Source organism: Diabrotica virgifera, chromosome 6 (assembly GCF_917563875.1).
Source record: "Diabrotica virgifera virgifera chromosome 6, PGI_DIABVI_V3a".
Lineage (NCBI taxonomy): Eukaryota > Metazoa > Arthropoda > Insecta > Coleoptera > Chrysomelidae > Diabrotica > Diabrotica virgifera.
In genome coordinates, this window is record NC_065448.1 from 235,027,685 (window position 1) to 235,048,986 (window position 21,302).

The 21,302-nt window shown below is 32.1% G+C and overlaps 1 protein-coding gene and 1 pseudogene across 1 annotated transcript; both read left to right on the top strand.

Annotated features, from left to right (window-relative positions):
* The first annotated feature begins 83 nt into the window (after positions 1 to 83).
* Positions 84 to 731, top strand: LOC126887320 (protein lifeguard 1-like). Its single transcript, XM_050654752.1, has one exon. It carries the CDS (start codon positions 84 to 86, stop codon positions 663 to 665), a length of 582 nt encoding a protein of 193 aa, XP_050510709.1. The 3' UTR covers positions 666 to 731.
* A 6,660-nt stretch (positions 732 to 7,391) lies between these two features.
* On the top strand, positions 7,392 to 12,760 carry LOC126886326 (protein lifeguard 1-like; annotated as a pseudogene).
* Positions 12,761 to 21,302: the final 8,542 nt, after the last annotated feature.

Sequence of the window (21,302 nt, forward strand, 5' to 3'; positions counted from 1 at the left end):
GTCCATTCGATGCTGCCTGTCCTCTCAATCCAATACAGTGGAAAATTTTGGTCTAAATATTAACGAACAAGAAGTAAAGTATAATGAAGAGGAGCACCGTCCGGTTGAAAACCAAATTATTCGTTTCATGCAATCCTTTACTTATACTGATTGCATTGGTACTTATTCCAGTTACGATTATTGCTTTAGCATGTTGTGGGAACCTAAGAAGGCAGTACCCGGCCAATCTTATATTCTTATTTATATTTACAATAGCTGAAAGCTTCCTCTTGGGTACAATTTCTTCATATTATGACATCGATGTAGTGGCCATAGCTGCAGGTGCAACCGTCATCATATGCCTTGGACTTACTGTGTTTGCCTTCCAATCTAGAATAGATTTTAGTGTTTTATCTGGAATTCTCGTGGCTCTATCTCTGGTGATTCTCAGTTTCGGCATCACCGCCATCTTCTATCAAAATGACAAACTCTGGTTACTGATAGCAGCGTTTATTGTTGTTGTCTTTTCAATATACTTGGTAATTGGTACGCAACTGATAATTGGAGGAGCTGGGAAGATCAGTCTTTCTCCCGAAGAGTACATTTTTGCTGCGCTTAATCTGTACCTCGATATTATTAACATTTTTTTGTATATCTTACTCATTGTTGGGCGTGCTGCGAGATAATATTGAGGATTTGTATCAGTTAGATATAAGTTAGTGTAAGCTATCAATAAAATTTAGATAAAGCAATGTTTTTATTTAGTTTTCCTAGCAATATGAAAACTGGTTAGATGAAGAACGCGAAATACCTTAACAATACACTTATTAGAAAGAGGATTCAAGACCACCATTCATTAGAAAGAGGCGTCCATACAATGATGAAGGTTTGTTCGAAACGTTCTTCCACATTTCGGAGCATTTACGGAGTTATTAGTAGATATTCGTTGGCAATTAGTTGACGTTTATCTTCTAAAGATACGGATGGTGTTCTATAGATCTTACTTTTTAGATGCCCCAACAAAAAACCCAGGCAAGACAAATCTGGTGGTCTAGGAGGCCATTCAATCGGACCTAATTTAAAAATTTAAGGACTATTGCCATTAAAAATAATCTAAAATTCCTGAAAAATGTGTTCCCACAAAAATTTACTTGTCGCGGGGTCTTTCAAAAATGTTGTAGTTCTTGATAATGCCTATATTTCTCTTGAATGGGATGAGGAATTTTGTAATCTAAGAAGAATCTATATTCTGTATCAGAAGTATATATAGTAATCAAAATATTTATATCAAAATATATATAGTAATTATTATTACGCAAAGAAATAGTGAATTCCTCACTGAAAGAAAACTATATTAGTACATGGTGATAAACATAGATATCAAAATCTTTATTTGGTCTCGTTTAGTATCCTTTTTTAGTGATTTAATTGACCATAATATAAAGGATTACATTTATATCCAGATAAAGGTAAAAATTGTTAGTGTTCAAGAAATCAGTGAAGCTCTTACTGAAGAAGTGACACAAATAGACGTCAAAACTTTAATAAAATCTGTTGATATCCCGTTAAGAGAATCCCGTTAACGGTCTCAAATCATGAAATCATACGAAAGTGTGAAACGAACTCTCCTTGATGATCCCATCAACTAGTTGTAATATATATAAACGTTAACCCTATGGAGGAGGATTTTATAACAGGCATCCAAATTCAAATAGGTTAGAACATTTCTATTTATTTTAGTAAGAACATCTGTGTATGTATCCTGTATTTCTTTAGTGTTAGTAGTTAGTACTCCTGCCACCTCCACGTGGTTAGGGGCGGGCAACCACTCCACTGCCATAAATTGGGGTCCTCCCACAATAAGCTCAGTGGTAGGGCTAAGAGCACACTGAAGAAATTGTAGGTAAAAAAGTGGAAAAAATGGGAGATAAAAAGAAAATTACTTCTTTTGGAGGTAATTCATCTCAAATAGATGACATAATTGAAAATAGTTTTAGAATTAGTATTAATACCTTATCTCAAAATAATAATAATGAAATATTAGATAATAGTATTGTAGATAATAATATAAATAATACTGAATTAAATATAAATTTGAATGAAAATATTGATAATATTAAAACAAAATATAAAGACTTACTTGACTTCATTGAAGGTGAAATGGAAATAGGTAAAAGATTAAGTAAAATAGGAAAAGGTGATTTAAAAAATAGAATAATGTTATTAGCAATGGAATATGGAAATATGGAAGGACAAATAAAAATATTAAAAGAAGAAAATAATAGACAAAGAATAGAATATGAAAAATTAAGAAAAATAACACAAACACAAGAAACGAAACAAACATATGCTGCAATAACATCAAAACCAATAAATAATAAAACTGAAAATCAAAAACTAATAGAGACACAAAAACAAATAAACACTCTTTTTATAACAAGTGAAACAGCACAAACTGGAAGAAAAGTACAAGAAGAACTTACGAAAGTTCTAGATCCAGAAAAAAATAAATTAAAAATAAACAAAATGAGAACATCAGGAAGAGTATTAATAATTGAAACTCCAACACTAGAAGACATTGAAAAAATAAAAAATAATGAAAAAATAAAAGAAAAATTTAAATGTGAACTTCCAAAAAAAAGAAAACCACTAGTAATAATGTATGATTTACCAAGCAACGAAAAAGAAGAAATTATATTAAATAAAATATATACTCAAAATTTTGAAAATATAACAAAAGAAGACTTTACAAACAATTGTAAATTAAAATTTAAGACAGGACCAAGAGAGAAATCTACGGTCCATTATGTATTAGAAGTGTCACCTGATATAAGAAAACAATTAATAATAAATAAAACATATGTTGGTTTTACAAGTGTAAACACAAAAGATTACATAGTGGTAGCAAAATGTAATAAATGTAATGATCTAGGACACGTAAGCAAACACTGTAATAAAGAAACAACATGTAACCATTGTGGTGAAAATCACGAAAGAAAAAATTGTAATAAAACAGGACAGCCAAAGGTATGCATACCTTGCAAACACAGAGGAAAACAATGTAATAAAGAAAATAAAACTTGTACAACTTATGCTCTACTTTTAAATCGTCTAATTCAAAAAACAGACTATGGTACATAAATATTATTTAAAATTTAATTAAAATTAAAATTAAAATTAAAATTAAAATTAAAATTAAAATTAAAATTAAAATTAAAATTAAATTTGAAATTAAAATTAAATTAAAATTAAATTTTATAACATTAAAAATTAATATAATAAAAAATAAAAAATTTCAAAAACATAAAAAACCAATGTGATGCAATGGTTAAAAACAGAGTCATGAGAACAAAAAATCATACTTTAAATGCTAAAAATACAAAAAATATAAATCATAATATAAAACAAAAATACTTTAAAAATAATAAAAATTATTGTATCAGAGAAGAGGGAATAAACTCAGATAAAATAATTAAAAATAATAAAATACACAGATATGGTGATAAAATACTAAAAATGAAAATTTATTCGATTCTAATAAACACGGAAACCAAAATGAAATTAATAAAAAAAAACAAACCAAATTAATTAATGACAAACAAAACATTCAATATAAAAATAGGACAAATAAATGGTATGAGAAGTATCACAGTACTACATGAAATAAGAAAAACAGCAGAAGAAAATAGTCTTGATATGGTTTGCATTCAAGAACCATACACAAGACTAGGAAAAATTCAACACATGCCAATTAATGCACAATGTGCAAGCATAGGAGAAAATCCAATGGCGGTAACCGTATTATTCAATAAAAATATGAGACTTCTAATTCTAAAACAATTTAGTGATCGACACTGTATCTGTGTAGAATTGCTAACAAAAGCAGGTAAATTTATCATAGCTAACCTATATTGTCAGTTCTGTGAAGATATTGATGAATACGTAGAAAAGATAAGAGCTATATTTATAAAGTATAGAGAGGAAAAAGTTATAGTTGTAGCAGACGTAAATGCAAAATCAATATTGTGGAATTCAACTCAAACAGATCAAAAAGGATTATTAGTAGAAGATATGATTAATGAACTAGAGTTGATAGTACACAATAAACCAGGAAACCCACCAACTTTTCAAAACAGAGCTGGTGCGGCTAGCAATATAGATATAACAATATCAAATGTTGCAGTAGCACACCTAGTTAAGGATTGGAAAGTGATGGAGCATGCAACAATAAGTGATCACAACCTTATAACTTTAAATCTTAATAACCTAAATCCACGTAATACGGAAATATCTTCGGTAAGATACAATATAGGTAAAGCAAATTATGAACTATTAAAGTCTGAGTTTCGACCACCTTGTCTGGTACAAAGGGGATCTAATATAAATATTGCAACAAAAGAATTAACCAAACAAATTAAAAAAGCAATGGATATAGCAATACCAAAAATAAAAGAAAATAGTAAAGTAAAAAACTCAGCCTGGAAGGAAAACCTCACAAGAATGAGAAACAGAGTTAGATATGCGCGAAAGCGATATCAACGATGTGGTATCTATCTTGAGAGTAAAATCCTTTTAGGTGAATATAGAAGACTAAAACAAGAATATAAACAAGAAATAAAAATAACAAAAGCTAAAAGTTGGGAAACCTTCGTATCAAGACACTTAGAATTAGATATGTGGGGAATACCATATAAAATAGTTTCTAAAAAAATTAGATGTCCGACAATGCTTTCTACTTTAAAAAAAGAAGATGGAACATTTACAGAAAGTTGGGAAGAATCGGCCGAAACATTACTTAATGTATTATTACCTCCAGATAAATTAGAAGGAGAAACAGTAGAACAAAGAAATATAAGAGAAGAAATGATACAAGAATACCAAATAGAAGAAGAAAGAGAAATAGAGGAATTCACAGAAGAAGAAGTATATGAAAGTATGAGAGAAATGAAAAGAAAGAAGGCACCTTGGACCGGATAATATTCATGATGAAATACTTCAAGCATTGTCGGAACAAATAATTCCAGTACTAACATCATTATATAATGAATGTCTTAGACAAAGAAGGTTTCCCAATAATTTTAAACAAGCAAAAGTTATAATAATACATAAAGGGGAAGATAAAGATCCTGCCTTACCGAAATCATATAGACCGGTATGTTTATTGAATACAATGGGAAAATTACAAGAAAAATTACTATGTAAAAAATTAAATCAAATAAGAACAGAAATTGGATTACATCCTGGTCAGTTTGGTTTTAGGAAAGGTAGATCAACAGAAGATGCAATAAATAAAGTATTTGAAATAGTAAACGAAAGCATAAAAAAGTATGTTTTAATGATCTTTATAGACGTGTCTGGGGCTTTTGACAATCTTTGGTGGCCGTCATTCTTTGAAAGACTTCGAAGAATGAGATGTCCAAAGAATCTGTACGGAAGTCTCAGAAACTACTGTCAAGACCGATATGCAAGCCTAAGCTGTCCAACAGGAAAAAAGACAAAACATATCACAAAAGGATGTCCACAAGGATCAGTTTGTGGACCTATGTTCTGGGATGTAATGCTAGAGGAACTGTTGGAACAATTGACTATAGATCCTGAAGTGCTTGGAAGCATAGCATATGCAGATGATTTGTTGTTGATCATAGATGCAAACTCAAGAAGAGAATTAGAAAATAAATCAAATGAAGTATTAATAAGAGTAAATGATTGGATGAATAAAGTAAAATTAACAATATCAGATTCAAAAACAACATATAGTTTAATAAAAGGAAATTTAGAAAGAGATCCAATTATAAAAATTAGAGGGAAAACAATAAAAAGAAAAATGGAAACAAGATATTTAGGTATTATAATAGACGAACAAAAATTATTTACAAAACACATGAATTGTGTCTGTGAAAAGGCAACAAAGATCATGCATAACATTGCTAGTCTAGCACAGAAGGAATATAGAATTTCGTTCCGACAGATGAGAATATACCTAAGTACAATACTTGCATCAATTGTAGGGTACGGTTCAAGTGTATGGGCACATAGATTAATAAATAAAAAAAACGCAGAAAAATTAAATAGAGCTCAGAGAGGATTTCTTGTAAGAATGACGGGAGCATCTGGAACAACTGCAACACAGGCACTCACAGTTTTAACTGGAGTAATGCCAATGCATTTAGAAACACAAAAAAGAGCATGTAATTATTGGCTAAAAAAAGAAAAATATGAAAAAATAATACAAATAATAGGATTAGATATAAGAAATAAAAGAGAATTAAAAGAAATAATAAATAGAAAAAGACAAAATGAATGGGAAAATTCAACAAAATCTAGACGTTTATACAATTTTATACCAATATTAGAAAACATTCCAAATTATTTTAATCCAAAACAAGGTTTAATACACTTTTTAACAGGACATGGACCGTACCCAACATATTTGGAAAGATTTAACTTAAAAGATGATGCATATTGTGAATGTGGAGAACTAGGTACACCAGAACATATAGTGTTACATTGTGAAAATACTATAGAAAATGAAGAACACAGAGAAATGAGAAGAAGATTAGAAAGAATTGAAATAAGAGATATATTACAAAATGAAGAATATTTTGAAATATTAAACAATCTCACACAAATAATATCTAAAAAACAACAAGAAATCTATAATAATAGAAGAAGACAACCAATAATCCAACCCTGATGAAGTTGAGTAAGATAAAGTTAAAATAAATAAAATAAAATATAAATTCAAAAATAGATATTTACAATTATAATAATAATAATTCAATATAAAATAAATAAATAAAAATAATAATTCAATACATAATTCATAAAAATAAAAAAAAAATAAAAAAAAAAAAAAAAACTACCAACTCTCTTCTGAAAATAGAGGGACTGTCTTTATAACTTAGAAGGGAGTTGATAGTACCAAAAATATTTTAAATTGTTTATTTAAATTTGTTTGTTATACGTAATTAAGAGATTATGGCAAATTGTTATTGTAAAAATAGATTTAATAGTTGAGTAAAAAATGTAAAAATATAAAAAAAAAATATCTGTAATCCCATCAGGAAAAAACGACCTGGATTAGTCACTAGAGGCCAGGTCATATGTATAAATAAAAAAAAAAAAATCTGTATCAGAAGTCTAAAATAAATTGAGATTTGGTATTCCAATATATTGTCTTTAAACTACATAATGAAGTAATGAATAGCCTGCCTATATTATACCAATTATTCTTATCTCTTCATTCGCTGCGTATTTTGTTTATAAACTTTTATAACAAATTATTTTCATTTGGATGTATCATAACAAAATTTTAAACTATCAGATGCCTTAGTCATCATCATTACAAATATTTAAAAATATTTTATCTGATGTGGAATTTACAGATTAATAACTCTCTTGAAAGTGTAGAAATGTCGAGAAAGTATGGTAAGTACCTAGAGATTAGTTATTGTTTGTATCCATCAAATAATGCGTAGGTAGGTACTATCATTTTAGTATATAAAGGCTACAGGAGGCTTAACTATTCAATCACACCTCAAAATTTGCTAATGTATCTACGACATTCTGTTATTCTGTTTATCCAACGTTTTTTGTTTTCTCTTCTAACATGTCCGTACTCCGTACCAAGGTAATCTCTTCTGTTCTATGTATTCTATTGTATCTAAGTTTATTTTCATTCTTTTTTTAATGTCTATATTTTAAACCATAATAAATTATTTGTGTCTGCTCCAGGTCTTGGAGATTGCAAGTAGTTTTCAATTTCCTTTTCAAAAACATCGGTATTAGGTATCTGATTGTTTTAAAAATAAAATATCGAAATTAATTCACTTATTGGGTTCATCGTTCATCGTCGTTCTCTCTCGCACTAATGGAAAGTATACGCATACGCGCTTGTGCGTATTATAACTCCCTAAAATATTTTAACTGTATAAAATAGGCCTATGCAGCACTCACGTGGCGTTTTATTATTTTTTTCTCGATATCGATATTTTCAATAATATCGAGGCAAGCGTATCGACAATACAAAAATATTGTATTGATTTCAGATAATGAGTATCGTATCGACATTAATATTGCTAAGGTATGTATTGTATCGGTATCGTATTGATTTTCGATACGATATCAATACAATATCGATATTTTTATCGAATATCGTGAAGCTCTACATTTTGAAGACATGCATAAAACTAGGTTATACCCAGAAGACTTCCAAGACTTTGACACCGCTAGGAGACATTGTATTTGTTTATATCTGTACCACATTATGTTCTTAAGTTTTTTACTTTTAATAGTTTTTAGTTGTATATTCCAAACATTTTGTTGTTTTGTGTAGTTTTTAGTTGTAGAAGTAGTTGAACGACTTTATTTAGTTTTAAGCAGTGAATAAATAAACATGATTATATTTTAATATGTTTATATTAAACATATTTTCGAAAGTTGTTGGTAGACAATATAGATTTTGCTAGTAGGTACAAGCAAAAGATTCGCAAAATATATAATATAGATCTATTTTCCCTCAAGGAGTTTTGAGTTAACCTACAGTGGAGACACTTTTCGAAGCGTAACTAACATGGACATAGTTAGTTATTTAACATTTTTATAGGACGTTATATGGCATTTAACCGTTGTTTTTGCCTCTCAAATGATAACTTATTTAGTTCAGTTTTATGCTTAAAATGTAGCACTGATGGTAACTGGTAAAACTGAACTTTATCACGATTCCTTCGCATTCCACACTTCAAAACACAACAGAAATGATGCATACTATCTTTTTAAATTAATTCTTCCAGTGAAAATGTTAAATTAACCCTCGTACAAAACAAAATTACAAAGAAACGGAACTAAAATGATCTAAAACACATTAAGAACTGACAGAATAACATTTATGTGTGCCTCCCAGCCGCCATATCGATTTAATTTTGACAGCATGTTGGAATGCCCTATAATATTTTTTGAGAACGATTTCCGGAGTGGATATCGAAACGTCAAACATTAGTTACTTGACAGTGTAATTTTCATTACACCAATAATTGTGGCTAAGTCCGACATAATCATAATACTCAAATTAGGGTACGAACAGAACAAGTGGGTCGCGGAGGATGCTACTAGTTAAGTCGCGGTAGATGTCGTCAGCACATAGCAAGGAGGTTACCTGCGCTGCTCAGTCGAGCTAGGACCACTATCCTAGGAAGTCATCATCATCATCAATCATCCCTTTGCATTCAGTGCTGAATATAGACCCCCTATTTCCGTCCACTGTCTTCTGTCCTGGGCGCTTTGAATCCAATTTGTGGTCATTATTTTTATATCGTCCGTCTATCGCGTGGGTGGTCTTCCTATATTTATGCAAGGAAGTAGGTACAGTCGAACCCGCTTATTGGAATAGCCTTCGTGCCGATCAAAAATATTCATAACCGAGCATTGGTGGCTAGCCGAAATAAGTGTACCGAATATGTATATGTATAGTGTGACTATTACTTATTTATTAAAAAACACAAATTACATTATATTATGTGGATGCATACAGGTAATTAATACGAAATGTACCTACAGATACACTAAGCATCAAAATTAACGCACCACCTTAAAAATGGGACATTTTTGATGTCTCCTATTTCCTAAACCTGTTGTCCGATTTGAGTGATTGTTTTAGTATATTATAGCTTTATTCTTCAATAATATCGATGTAATAATATTATTGCTAAACAATTAAGTGCCATTGTATACCGGGTGTAACAATCACAGTATGTTTTTTCCTCAAAGTTTGGAACACGCTGTGGAATATTCTAGCGTATATAAAATGTTGAAATTAAAACTCAACTGTAGCCTTAGGCTTTCTTAACCTTTTGCTTTCCGATTAATTCGCTTATGTGGGATAATAAAAAAGTTAGGTACTTTAACAACTAGCCATTATATTCATCAATACAGGGTGTTTCTAAATAAGTGCGACAAACTTAAAAAGGGTTATTCTGCATGAAAAAATAATGACCATTTGCTTTATAAACATATGGCCGCAAATGTTTCGTGTCCGAGATGCGGGATGTTGAATTTTTCTTACAAATTGACGATTTATTTATTGCTCTAAAACCGGTTGAGATATGCAAATAAAATTTAGTAAGTTTTAAGAGGTAGTTATTTTGCATTTTTTGACATACAATTAAGAATTTTATATTTACCATTGGCGTGCATACGGGTCATATTACCCGGTCATATTACCCGTATGCACGCCAATGGTGAATATAAAATTCTTAATTGTATGCCAAAAATGCGCAATACATACCTCTTAAAAACTACCACATTTCATTTGCATATCTCTACCGGTTTTAGAGCAATAAATAAATCGTCAGTTTGTAAGAAAAAATTCAACATCCCGTATCTCGGAAACGAAGCATTTGCGAACATATGTTTATAAAGCAAACGGTCTTTATTTTTAATGCAGAATTACTCCTTAAAATTTGTCGTACTTATTTAGAAACACTCTGTATTGATGAAGGACATTGCTAGTTGTTAAAGTACCTAACTTTTTTATTATCCAACATAAGCGAATAAATCAAAAATCAGAATGTTAAGAAAGCCTAAGGCTACAGTTGAGTTTTAATTTCAATATTTTATATATGCTAGAATATTCCACAGGGTGTTCCAAACTTTGAGGAAAAGCACACTATTATTGTTACACCTGGTATACAATGACACCTATCTGTTTAGCAACAATATGATTACATCGATATTCTTGAAGAATAAAGCTATAACATATTAAAACAATCACTAAAATTGGACAACAGGTTTAGGAAATACAAGACATCAAAAATGTCCCATTTTTAAGCTAGTGCGTCCATTTTGATGCTCAGTGTATATATGTAAATATTTTCTTATTATTTTGTCTTGATAAATAATATGGGTAAAAAGCTTGTTTTGTTTTGTTTTGTTACATAAAATACTAGTCACTTGTTGTACTAAATTTAAAAAATTAGAAAAATTTACATTAGATTGGCCCTCCATAAAACTTGTTATAACATTACAAACGGTTACGATGGTCGATTAACTGTTTCTAAAACTTTTATAACAAGCAAGTGGGTGGTAATAATATGGTAGGTAGGTATAGAAATTAGTAGACAAAAATATGAAATCATTTTACGATCTGTAAAATACGCAGTACGCCGACCTTTGTCGACGATCGATTGAATTGGTACTCATAAACAGTAGTAATAAAGTATTATTACCTGAAAAACCCAAAATATACAAAGCAGCACTACAGGCCTTCGAGGGCCTTGCCGAGAAAACATAAAATACCAGACATAATTTTTAGGAAATTATAGGTAAAAATTTATTCATTGACCTGAATAATATTCGCTTAAACGGTATTATTTTATTAAAACGTATTCCTATAAACAGATAAATTTATTAAGGAGTAAATGAAAACGTTTCGGGAGCTCGAATTTATATTCCATAAACCGGGATATTCTTATAACCGGTACTCTAATAAACGGGCTCGATTGTAGTATGATGAAATTTGAATGACAAAAGGATTGCGATTTTGTGATGTGCCAGTCAAGTGATGATAGTGATGAAATGTCAGCTCTCACCAAGTCGTGCCTGATAGGTAATATACCCAACAGTACATCCGGGTCTTGTCCCACAATATGGAAGTGAGCTGCACAAGTGCGATCAGATCTTTCTTTATATTTAGCAGTTGAAATTCAAAAATGAACTGAATACGCAAAAGAGATTATAGGCAGCAACTCGAGTACCTTAGCGCACGAAATGACAGGGGGCAAGGAAATGACAACTTGGGCTTAAACGCACCAATCACAGGAAAGCAGCGCAGTAGTCATCCATGTTAAAACAAACTCATTTGATTTTCAAAAGCATCGATGTAGACCTCCTGAATGGCATCGCGCTAAACCTCTACCGCTTCACTCAACTTGTTCTGTTCTTAACCTTCGACATGCCACAAGAAAGCAGTTTCTGAACCTTGTTAATTTTATTAATACCAAGTTTTATTTTGTAGACGTGTATGGCAGCATCGAAGACCAACTAGTGAAGGGTTTCGATTTCAACGATGCTTCAATCAGAAGAGGGTTCATTCGAAAGGTATACTCGATACTTTGAGTGCAATTGGGCATAACAACTGCAGTAATATGCTGGTTTCTGTTCCACGAGCCGACTAAGCGATTTGTTCAACATCATTCTGCCGTTATGTACGTTTCCTTGGTAATTGCTGTAGTTACTATCATTGTATTGGCATGTTGTAGAAACGTCAGAAGAAAAACTCCAGCTAATTATATATTTTTGTTCATATTCACCCTGGCCGAAAGTTTTTCGTTAGGTTCAGTTGCTTCATTCTATGATGTAGATATAGTAGCTATATCTGTAGGAGTGACTGCAATCGTATGTCTTGGACTCACATTGTTCGCATTCCTAACAACATGGGATTTTCATAGTTTGTCTGGAATTCTCATGGTGCTATCTTTAGTTCTTGTTGCTTTCGGTATTACAGCTATCTTCTATCGCAATAATATAATTCGTCTGGTGTTAGGAGCAATAATTGTTCTGATTTTTTCAATATATTTGGTGATTGATACGCAAATGATGTTCAGAGAAGATAGCATGTTTAGCATTTACCCTGAAGAGTACATTTTCGCAGTGCTTAATTTGTATATGGATATTCTCAACATATTTATATGTATATTATTTCTTTTTGGACGCGATTCAAGATAATTTCTTCCATTATACGTGTTAAATTGTTTATATTTTTAAAAATAAATAAATTTTGAAACTACTTTTTTTACTTAAACCTCTTTTATTATAATCTATCTATACAATCTCAACCTAAATGTTTAGCTAGATAATAGACAATGAGTAATAGGACTGACAATTTAAGTGTTATGACATGTAGGTAGGCATTCAGTCATGCACCCCTTTTTTAATTTAGTTTTTTAATATTGACTATATTTGATACATAATTAAACTCATATTATGATCATTTTTTTTGGCTTGGACTTTAGTCTTTCAGCCAGTTTTAATCAAAAGTAAACATATTAAAGAATTTGTCAATTAGTGAAACATGGTTATTATGATAATATAACCATTTTTTACTTATTATTCTACCTACTCATTATAGCTAATAATTAACTATTTATATGGGAAATAAGCCACAATTAAATTGAAAAAAATAATTTTATTAACGTTTCGACGCCCAAATCGGGTGTCGTTGTCAAAATACAAAATACTACTAAAATAAACAAAGATGTTGTTGCTAAGTAAAATATTCTTATAATAATTTATTTAATCTGACTCATTTATATTGACAATTCAGACATATATTATGCATTTTAAAGTAGAAGACTTTAAAATGATATTGCCAATATTTATGAGTTGCGTTCCTGGGACGACTTTACTGAAAGATAGTTCATTCGATTACATGAAATCAACCCCAACTCAAGAATATCCGTCACAAAAAAATCATAGCATGTGATTTGTCTTTAAAAAGACAACCAAATGCAACGATGACAGTATGATTTTATATATGCTATGATTTTTTTGTGACGGATATTCTTGAGTTGGGGTTGATTTCATGTAATCGAATGAACTATCTTTAAGTAAAGTCGTCCCAGGAACGCAACTCATAAATATTGGCAATATCATTTTAAAGTCTTCTACTTTAAAATGCATAATATATGTCTGAATTGCCAATATAAATGAGTCAGATTAAATAAATTATTAGAAGAATATTTTACTTAGCAACCACATTTTTGTTTATTTTAGTAGTATTTTGTATTTTGACAACAACACCCGATTTGGGCGTCGGATTTGGGCATCGGAACGTTAATAAAATTATTTTTTTCAATTTAATTGTGGCTTATTTCCCATATAAATAGTTAATCATAAAAATGCCAAAAGGAAATAGCTTCAGAACAACATAGCTAATAATATAATGTTACTATGTTAATAAATACTACACCTATATTATACTATTTTGTTATCAAGAACACATAGTGTATACATTTTACAAATAAAAATATTAATGTTAATATTTAAATTAATTGCCAAAAGAATTAATAATTAATTCTTTTTTGTGTTTTCTTCCATGAGTCGCCACACATTGTTTTATCACTTTGTAGTAAGTACTGTTTCGCCTCTTCTGGCAAAGTGACGGTGTCTACAACATACTGGTTTTCCACCATTGTCACAAAAATCGCGGAATTTTGCGAACGGTTTCTATTCCTCTACCATAAACATGCAGGTTAGCAAGCTTGGTGTAGAGAGTAGGTACTATTTGTTAACAAAACTCCTTCTTAGGTACTACATTCGTTAATTTCCATGGAATTTTTAATCTGACCATATCTTGTAAATTGTTCACTACGTTGGTGATCTAGCGGTTGAGCTGTGGTACTTGTAACTGCAGTAGTACTCCATCTATTTTCTATATAATTCGTGAAGAACGTCGCCTGAGAACCAGAGCCATACAGGTGAAGATATTTAAACAGAATATGGTTGGCAATGCCACTTTCGACAAATTTAATAATGGTTTTATCGATTAGTTTAGTTAGAGGAGTGTCTTTTTTAACGAAAAATACACTTCCATGAGTAGCCACACATTGTATTATCACTTTATAGTACTGTTTCGCTTCTTCTGGTAAAGTTACGATATCTACAACATACTGTACTGTGGTACTTGTAACTGCAGTAGTACTGCAGACTAGGCAACTTTTATGGTATGGGCATGCAATGCGAATGAAAGACGACCGATGGTCAAAATAGACCTTAAATCTAGATTCAGTGTAATAAAAGAAGGAGAGAAAGACCAGCATTAGAATAGAAAGAAAGAAATCAGAGGAATAATGAGAGCTAGAGCCATAAATGAGAAGGAGTGGAGAAACGGTGGAGGTCGAAATGCGGGATTTGGGAGAGTCTGGAGGATCCAAGTAGATGTATGTTAGTATTAAAACCAAGATTTCAATTCTCTGTTGTGGTCAATTTTATACATTCTTATTTCAAAAAGAAATACGAAGAAACTTGCCAATAACCCCGTAGCTAATAAAATAAATGCTCCTACAAGTTTTGACATCCCAATGGTCCTAAAAAATCTATTTTCTATATAATTCGTGAAGAACGTCGCCTGAGAACCAGAGCCATACAGGTGAAGATATTTAAACAGAATATGGTTGGCAATGCCACTTTCGACAAACTTAATAATGGTTTTATCGATTAGTTTAGTTAGAGGAGTGTCTTTTTTAACGAAAAATACACTTCCATGAGTAGCCACACATTGTTTTATCACTTTATAGTACTGTTTCGCTTCTTCTGGTAAAGTTACGATATCTACAACGTACTGGTTCTCTACCATTGTTACGAAAATCGCGGAATTTTGCGATCTGTCTTCTATCCGCCTACCATAGACATGCAGGTTAGCAAGCTTGGTGTACAGAGTACTATTTGTTAACAAAAACTCCTTTTTGGGTACTACATTCGTCAGTTTCCATGGAATGTTTAACCTGACCATATCCTGCAAGTTGTTGACTACGTTGGTGATGGGGGGTCGAGCTGTGGTACTAGTAACTGCTGCTGCGTAGAAAGTACTGCAGACTAGGCAAGTGTAGAACCATACAGTTAACAAAAATTTTGCCGAATATAAATGGTACACGACCTGCAAGTTCACTCCAGCTCCTGTAAATATATGTAGAAGATCTAGGAAATATCTGGTTACATCGTTAAACTGACGCCGAAAATATTTTAAAGACCTAAATATTTTTTCAGCAAGCCATAGAAATATCGAACAAAATACAAATAAACCTACGGTGGGCCAAGACACAACAGAACGAAACGTGTAATATACAAAGAGTATATCTGGATACAAAGTGGGCTTCTTTACTAAAAAAGTAACACAGATTTGATGAGTCGATTTAGTTAGTTCTAAATTTCTGTTATATGCGTTGAGTGGCCATCGGGAACATCCACAAATGTCTTTTGTTCCGGCCTCTACTTCAGGAATAGTGTTGAACCACATTGATCCGTCTGTAGTGTCATAACTGTAGATAGAGTAATTTACTTGATCGTGGAGTGTTTCTTCCAAAAGAACTTTTTCTGTTCCATCGATTGTGTTGTTATCTGTAATATATAGAGTGCTATAAAGAGAAATTCAAAATCTGAAAGAATCTATTGAAAAATTACATTTATGGTTGTATTTTATGTCTAAAGGAGGTTAGTAGGAAGCCTAAGTTCAAGTTTGTACAGCTGCCCTTGTTCTCCGGCCGTAATCTTAGAAAAAGGTTGTGGATTTAGAGCTAAACCTTCTACACACAATGGATTGATTGAAGCAGCCACATTCATTTCCCAATCTATTAATGGGCATCACACATATGTAAACAGTAGGCATCTTTCTAGACGTCAAGAAGGCCTTCAACCAGATTTGGTACTCAGACCTGATAAGAAACTTTACCTTACTGGACTGCCAACCAATTTCATTAAAATTGTACATTCCTAACTCTCCAATCGAACAATACGCGTCAAAAATGCACGTTAAGAAAATGTAACATTTCAATGGATTATTAGTATTTATGTTTATTTAATAACTTATAATATATATTTATTTACCTACTACCATATAGGGTGGACAATGGAATGTGTTGACTGTAACCGGAGACCTGAACTTTGGTACCCACTTTGTCTTTTTAATCAGTGGCGCCACTGTCTTAGACCTAAATTTCTTTCCAAAATCTAACTCTAACGTCTGATTTGTTCTTAACACATTAACAATTATTTTGAATCCCACTGTAACATTTTGAAAATAATTTTCTTCGATTTCTTCTACTACATTAATAACAGTACATTCAATGGCTTTTTCATTAACTGCAATCGTTAGAAACTCGGAAGACAAATAAAAATTTGGTTCTGCTGTCGTTATTAATACCATTTTACCCCAAGAACGAAACATTTTGAGTACCTCATCTGTAGTACCAATTTGTTCCAAATGCTCAACAGTTTCAGCAAAGATTAAATACTCATCGCATATGAAAGTAAGCATTTCTTGTGAAATATTTAACTGAACGGTAATTATTGGTATATTCGTTAATGTGAGAATTGAATTTATTTTTTGAGTTATTACCGGTGAAAAATTTTCTTCATATACGTAGAAAATGCAGCGACTAAAGTAGTTATCAAATATTGACTTCAGAAATTTTTCAACGGTGACATATTTTTCTAGAAATTAAAATTATAATTATTAATATATAAAATAAAAAACTAAAATTATATATAATAGAAAAGATAGCAAAAAATTACAATAATGAATGATGAAATTTGAAAGATATCTTCAAACGTGCTAGAATAAAAATAATGAGATCAGATAGTCAATAGTCAAAGTGTTGGTGAAGAAATCCATCAACATAAATATATGTAGGTATATTAAGCACAAGAAAGTTTTGACCGAGTAAGACTCAAATATGTAATACAACTTCTCTATAATAGATCTTCTTCTTCTTCTTCTTCTTCTTTTTGTATAGACATGACTCTGTCTGTTTTTTCAATGTGCCTGTAGTAAGTTGTCTTTCCATCGTTTTCGTGGTCTTCCCACTGATCGTCTTCCTATTGGGAAACCGTCTCTCGCTGTTCTGACTATCCTATTATTTGTTGTCATTATCTGTACTTTTAGCTCTGTCCCATAGAGTCTTACCATAGATTTTTCGAGGGGTTTTCATCTCCGCTGTTTCGAGCAATCTTTTTGTCCTCTCTGTGTCGGGTCGTGTTTCTGCCGCGTATGATGGTTGATTGGTCTGATGACTGTTTTGTAAATTCTGCCTTTCATTTCTTTTCCGATATTTTTATTTCTCCATATTGTGTCATTCAGGCAACCTGCGTCTCGGTTTGCTCTATTCACTTGATCTTCCACTTCTGTTTCGAGCCTTCCGTAGCTAGATAGTGTGATGCCTAGGTATTTAAACTCCATTACTTGTTCTATTATCTGACCTTCCAGCTCCAATTTACATCTTATTGGATCTGCTGTTATAACCATGCATTTTGTATTTTGTGAGGAAATTAACATGTTAAATTTTCTGGCGATTATGTTGAATTGGTGCAGCATACGTTGTAAATCATCTTCACTTTGAGAGATTAATATTGGATCGTCCGCATAGCAGATTATTTTAAGTTGTTTTTCCTCCCATTTGGTATCCCTTTTTAGTTCTTACTTTTTTTATTATTTCGTCCATGATCAGGTTGAACAATAAAGGACTCAAGGAATCCCCCTGTCTTATCCCATTGCCGGCTTCAATTGGGTTAGTTAATTCATCATCCACTTTTACTTTTATTGTGTTGTTCTGGTAGATGTTTTCGATCGTTTTAATTATTCCTAGAGGTAGGTACCTCTCTCGAGTATAACAAATGGATAACGTCCTTTAATGTCACCCTGTCAAATGCTTTCTTAAGGTCCACGAAACATAAATATGCCGGTTTGTTGTATTCCAAAGATTTCTCTTGAACTTGCCTCATTATACAATATATTATAAATATTATATTATAAATATAGCGTCAGTGCATGACCTTCCCGATCTAAAACCTTGTTGTTCTTCTGCTAATGTTATAATTTCATTCAATTTGTTTGTTATCACAAGAGAGGTATTAGGATGCTTGATCTCCATTCTTGTGGTATTCTGTTTTGTTCTATTATTTTTTGTATTAGTTTTAATAGTTGTTTAGTTAGATCTTGTCCTCCGTACTTTAGGAGTTCGTTCGATATTCTGTCCTCTCCTGGAGATTTTCTATTTTTTAATTTTCTTAATGCTTCCTTTACCTCTCCCTCCTCGATGTTTATTTCTTCGTTTGTTGTAACTTCAGGTGTTGGTGGTTTATTATCGTCGCCTTTAGCAAATAGAGATCGGAAGTAGTATACCCATGTTTCCTTCTGAAGATAATAGATAATAGATAATCTATCTAATTAGCCGGCTTCGGTACATATTTTTGGACATAGGCCTCCCAATCATTTTCCATTTTTCTCTGTCTGTTGCTACAGTTATCCACCTAGAGCCGACGTGCTTCTTGGGTAGTGGGTAGGAACTCTCTTGGAGTCCCTTGGATTCTATTGGATAGTCCTATCAGGGAAAGTGAATCAATCCCTGTCCCCGCAGCTTCCAGGAGCTTCTTGACCCGGGAAGCTAGCACCTGCTAAGGATCCCTTGTCCAGGGTCACGAATGAAGTCCAGAACGGCATCCAAGGCGACGAAGAATACTTTCGGTACGGCGAAGATGGCGGAGCTGGCAACCCTTGATTTTAGGGATAGTAAAAAATCAGAAACCAGTAGCGTCTGTCTCAGAATGAGCGGCTACAAACAGCGTCTGACCCAGAATGGGCGGTTGAATAAGAACTCACCAACCCGAATGGCAAGAGTGGTGTTTTAACTGCCATTATCCACCTCTTTTTATCATGGCGAAAAATAAAACAAAAGGAAATGGTCGCCAGGTGGTTAAAAAAATTTCTGAATCCCACACCTCAAAGGTCTGCCTCACAGAATCTAGGGAAGGAAATAATTCTCTCTTGATAGATAAAAACAAAAACCTCTACCAAAACAACAAAATGGATGTCAGAATAGATAGATATCTTACAGAACCTATAGACCTAGGCAGCGGAATAAGATAAAGAGCCTCATTGAGCTCTATGCTCTCTAATTTAATCATGGATGAAATCATCAAAAGCGTCTACAAAGGAAGAAGACACAGAATGGGGAAAAAAAGTAAAAATACTCTGTTACGCAGACAACGATTCATAATAGAATATATGCAGGAAACTAGATATAGGTAGACATCAGAAATTCACAATTTGGATTCCGTAACAGCCTAGGAACAAGGGAGGCACCACTCGAACTTAACGTCCTGTCGCAAAGATGTCTTTGAAGGTGAATCAAGAACTGTACGTGTGTTTTATAGACTATAATAAGGCTTTTGATAGGGTTAGACGTGACCCACTGATTGAAGCATTAGAAAAAAGAAGATTAAACCTCAGAGATGTAAGAATAATTCCAATCTTATACTATGGCCAAAAATCAGTAGTGAAACTAGAAGTCATAACATCAAAAGAAATAGAAATACAAAGAGGTGTTGGACAAGGATATTTTCACCAATATCAGAGATAGAGACCTCAAAGAAGGTGACTGGGAGAATAAAGTGCTATGGAGGATGAAACTTATTATGGAAAAAAGCCATAAAAGAAAAATAAAGAAGAAAAAACTAAATCTAATATTATGTATGACTTATCTAGGCTAACCTTGTAATGTATGATTTATTGCTAAACACAGAATAATATATTTAAACAAATTCATTGTTTTAATCAACTTCGTAGAGACACACCAAATAGCTGTTTTTTAACGTATGTGCATGGTTAAATAGTACAAGTTATTTATTATTAACATGCAAGTAACAATTACTACATAATTTGGTCTATTGATTTCGCTTTGCATTACGTTATACAAACAACGAAAACCAACTCAAATAGACTGCTCAAAGTATGTTACTTATTTTGTAGTAAACGTTAAAACAAAGAAAAATACAAAATTTAACTGCATTTTTCTTAATTGGCTTAAATCCATTTAGATACAAAAACTTCTTGAACAGAAAAGAAATAACAACAAAAACAAAAATGATTGTAATTATATTAAACAGTGTACCAACCTGTATTCATCTACGAAGCTGAAAACTGGGTACTCGACGAAAAACAAACAAAGCGAATGCAAGCAAGTGAAATGAAATACTTGAGGAAAGTGAAGAAACGAAGACATTAGACAAGAACTAGGAACGAAATCACTAAAGGCTAAAGCAGAAGAAAATAAATTGAAATGGTAGGGACACATGATCAGAATGAACGAAACTAGAGAGGTGAATAATATATCGGAAGCGAGAAGAATAGGTAAGAACCGTAGAGTACGACCAAGAAAAACATGGAACAATAGCATAAGCGAGATTCTCGAAGAAAGAGGGAAGACATGGACTGAGGCGAAGGAAATAGCTAGAGACAGAAAAGAGTGGCGTAAATTTATAGAAAAAATTTAAGAGAGCTTGTACACCTCGATACCTTTGAGTATAAGAGGTTTTCGATCATGTATGGATGTAGATACGGGATCCCAATATTTTATTAACTTTTCTAATATTGAACGTGGGGAAAAATTAAGAGATCTATCTATGGTAAAATCAGCCAAAAACAATACAGACGAAATTAAAAAAAAAACAAGAAATAGGGCCCGGAGAGCTCAGGCGGTACCCACATAACAATGATGTTCGCATCATGTTCAAAGCATATACTACCAACATTCGACAGATTATATTCTTTTTAGTAC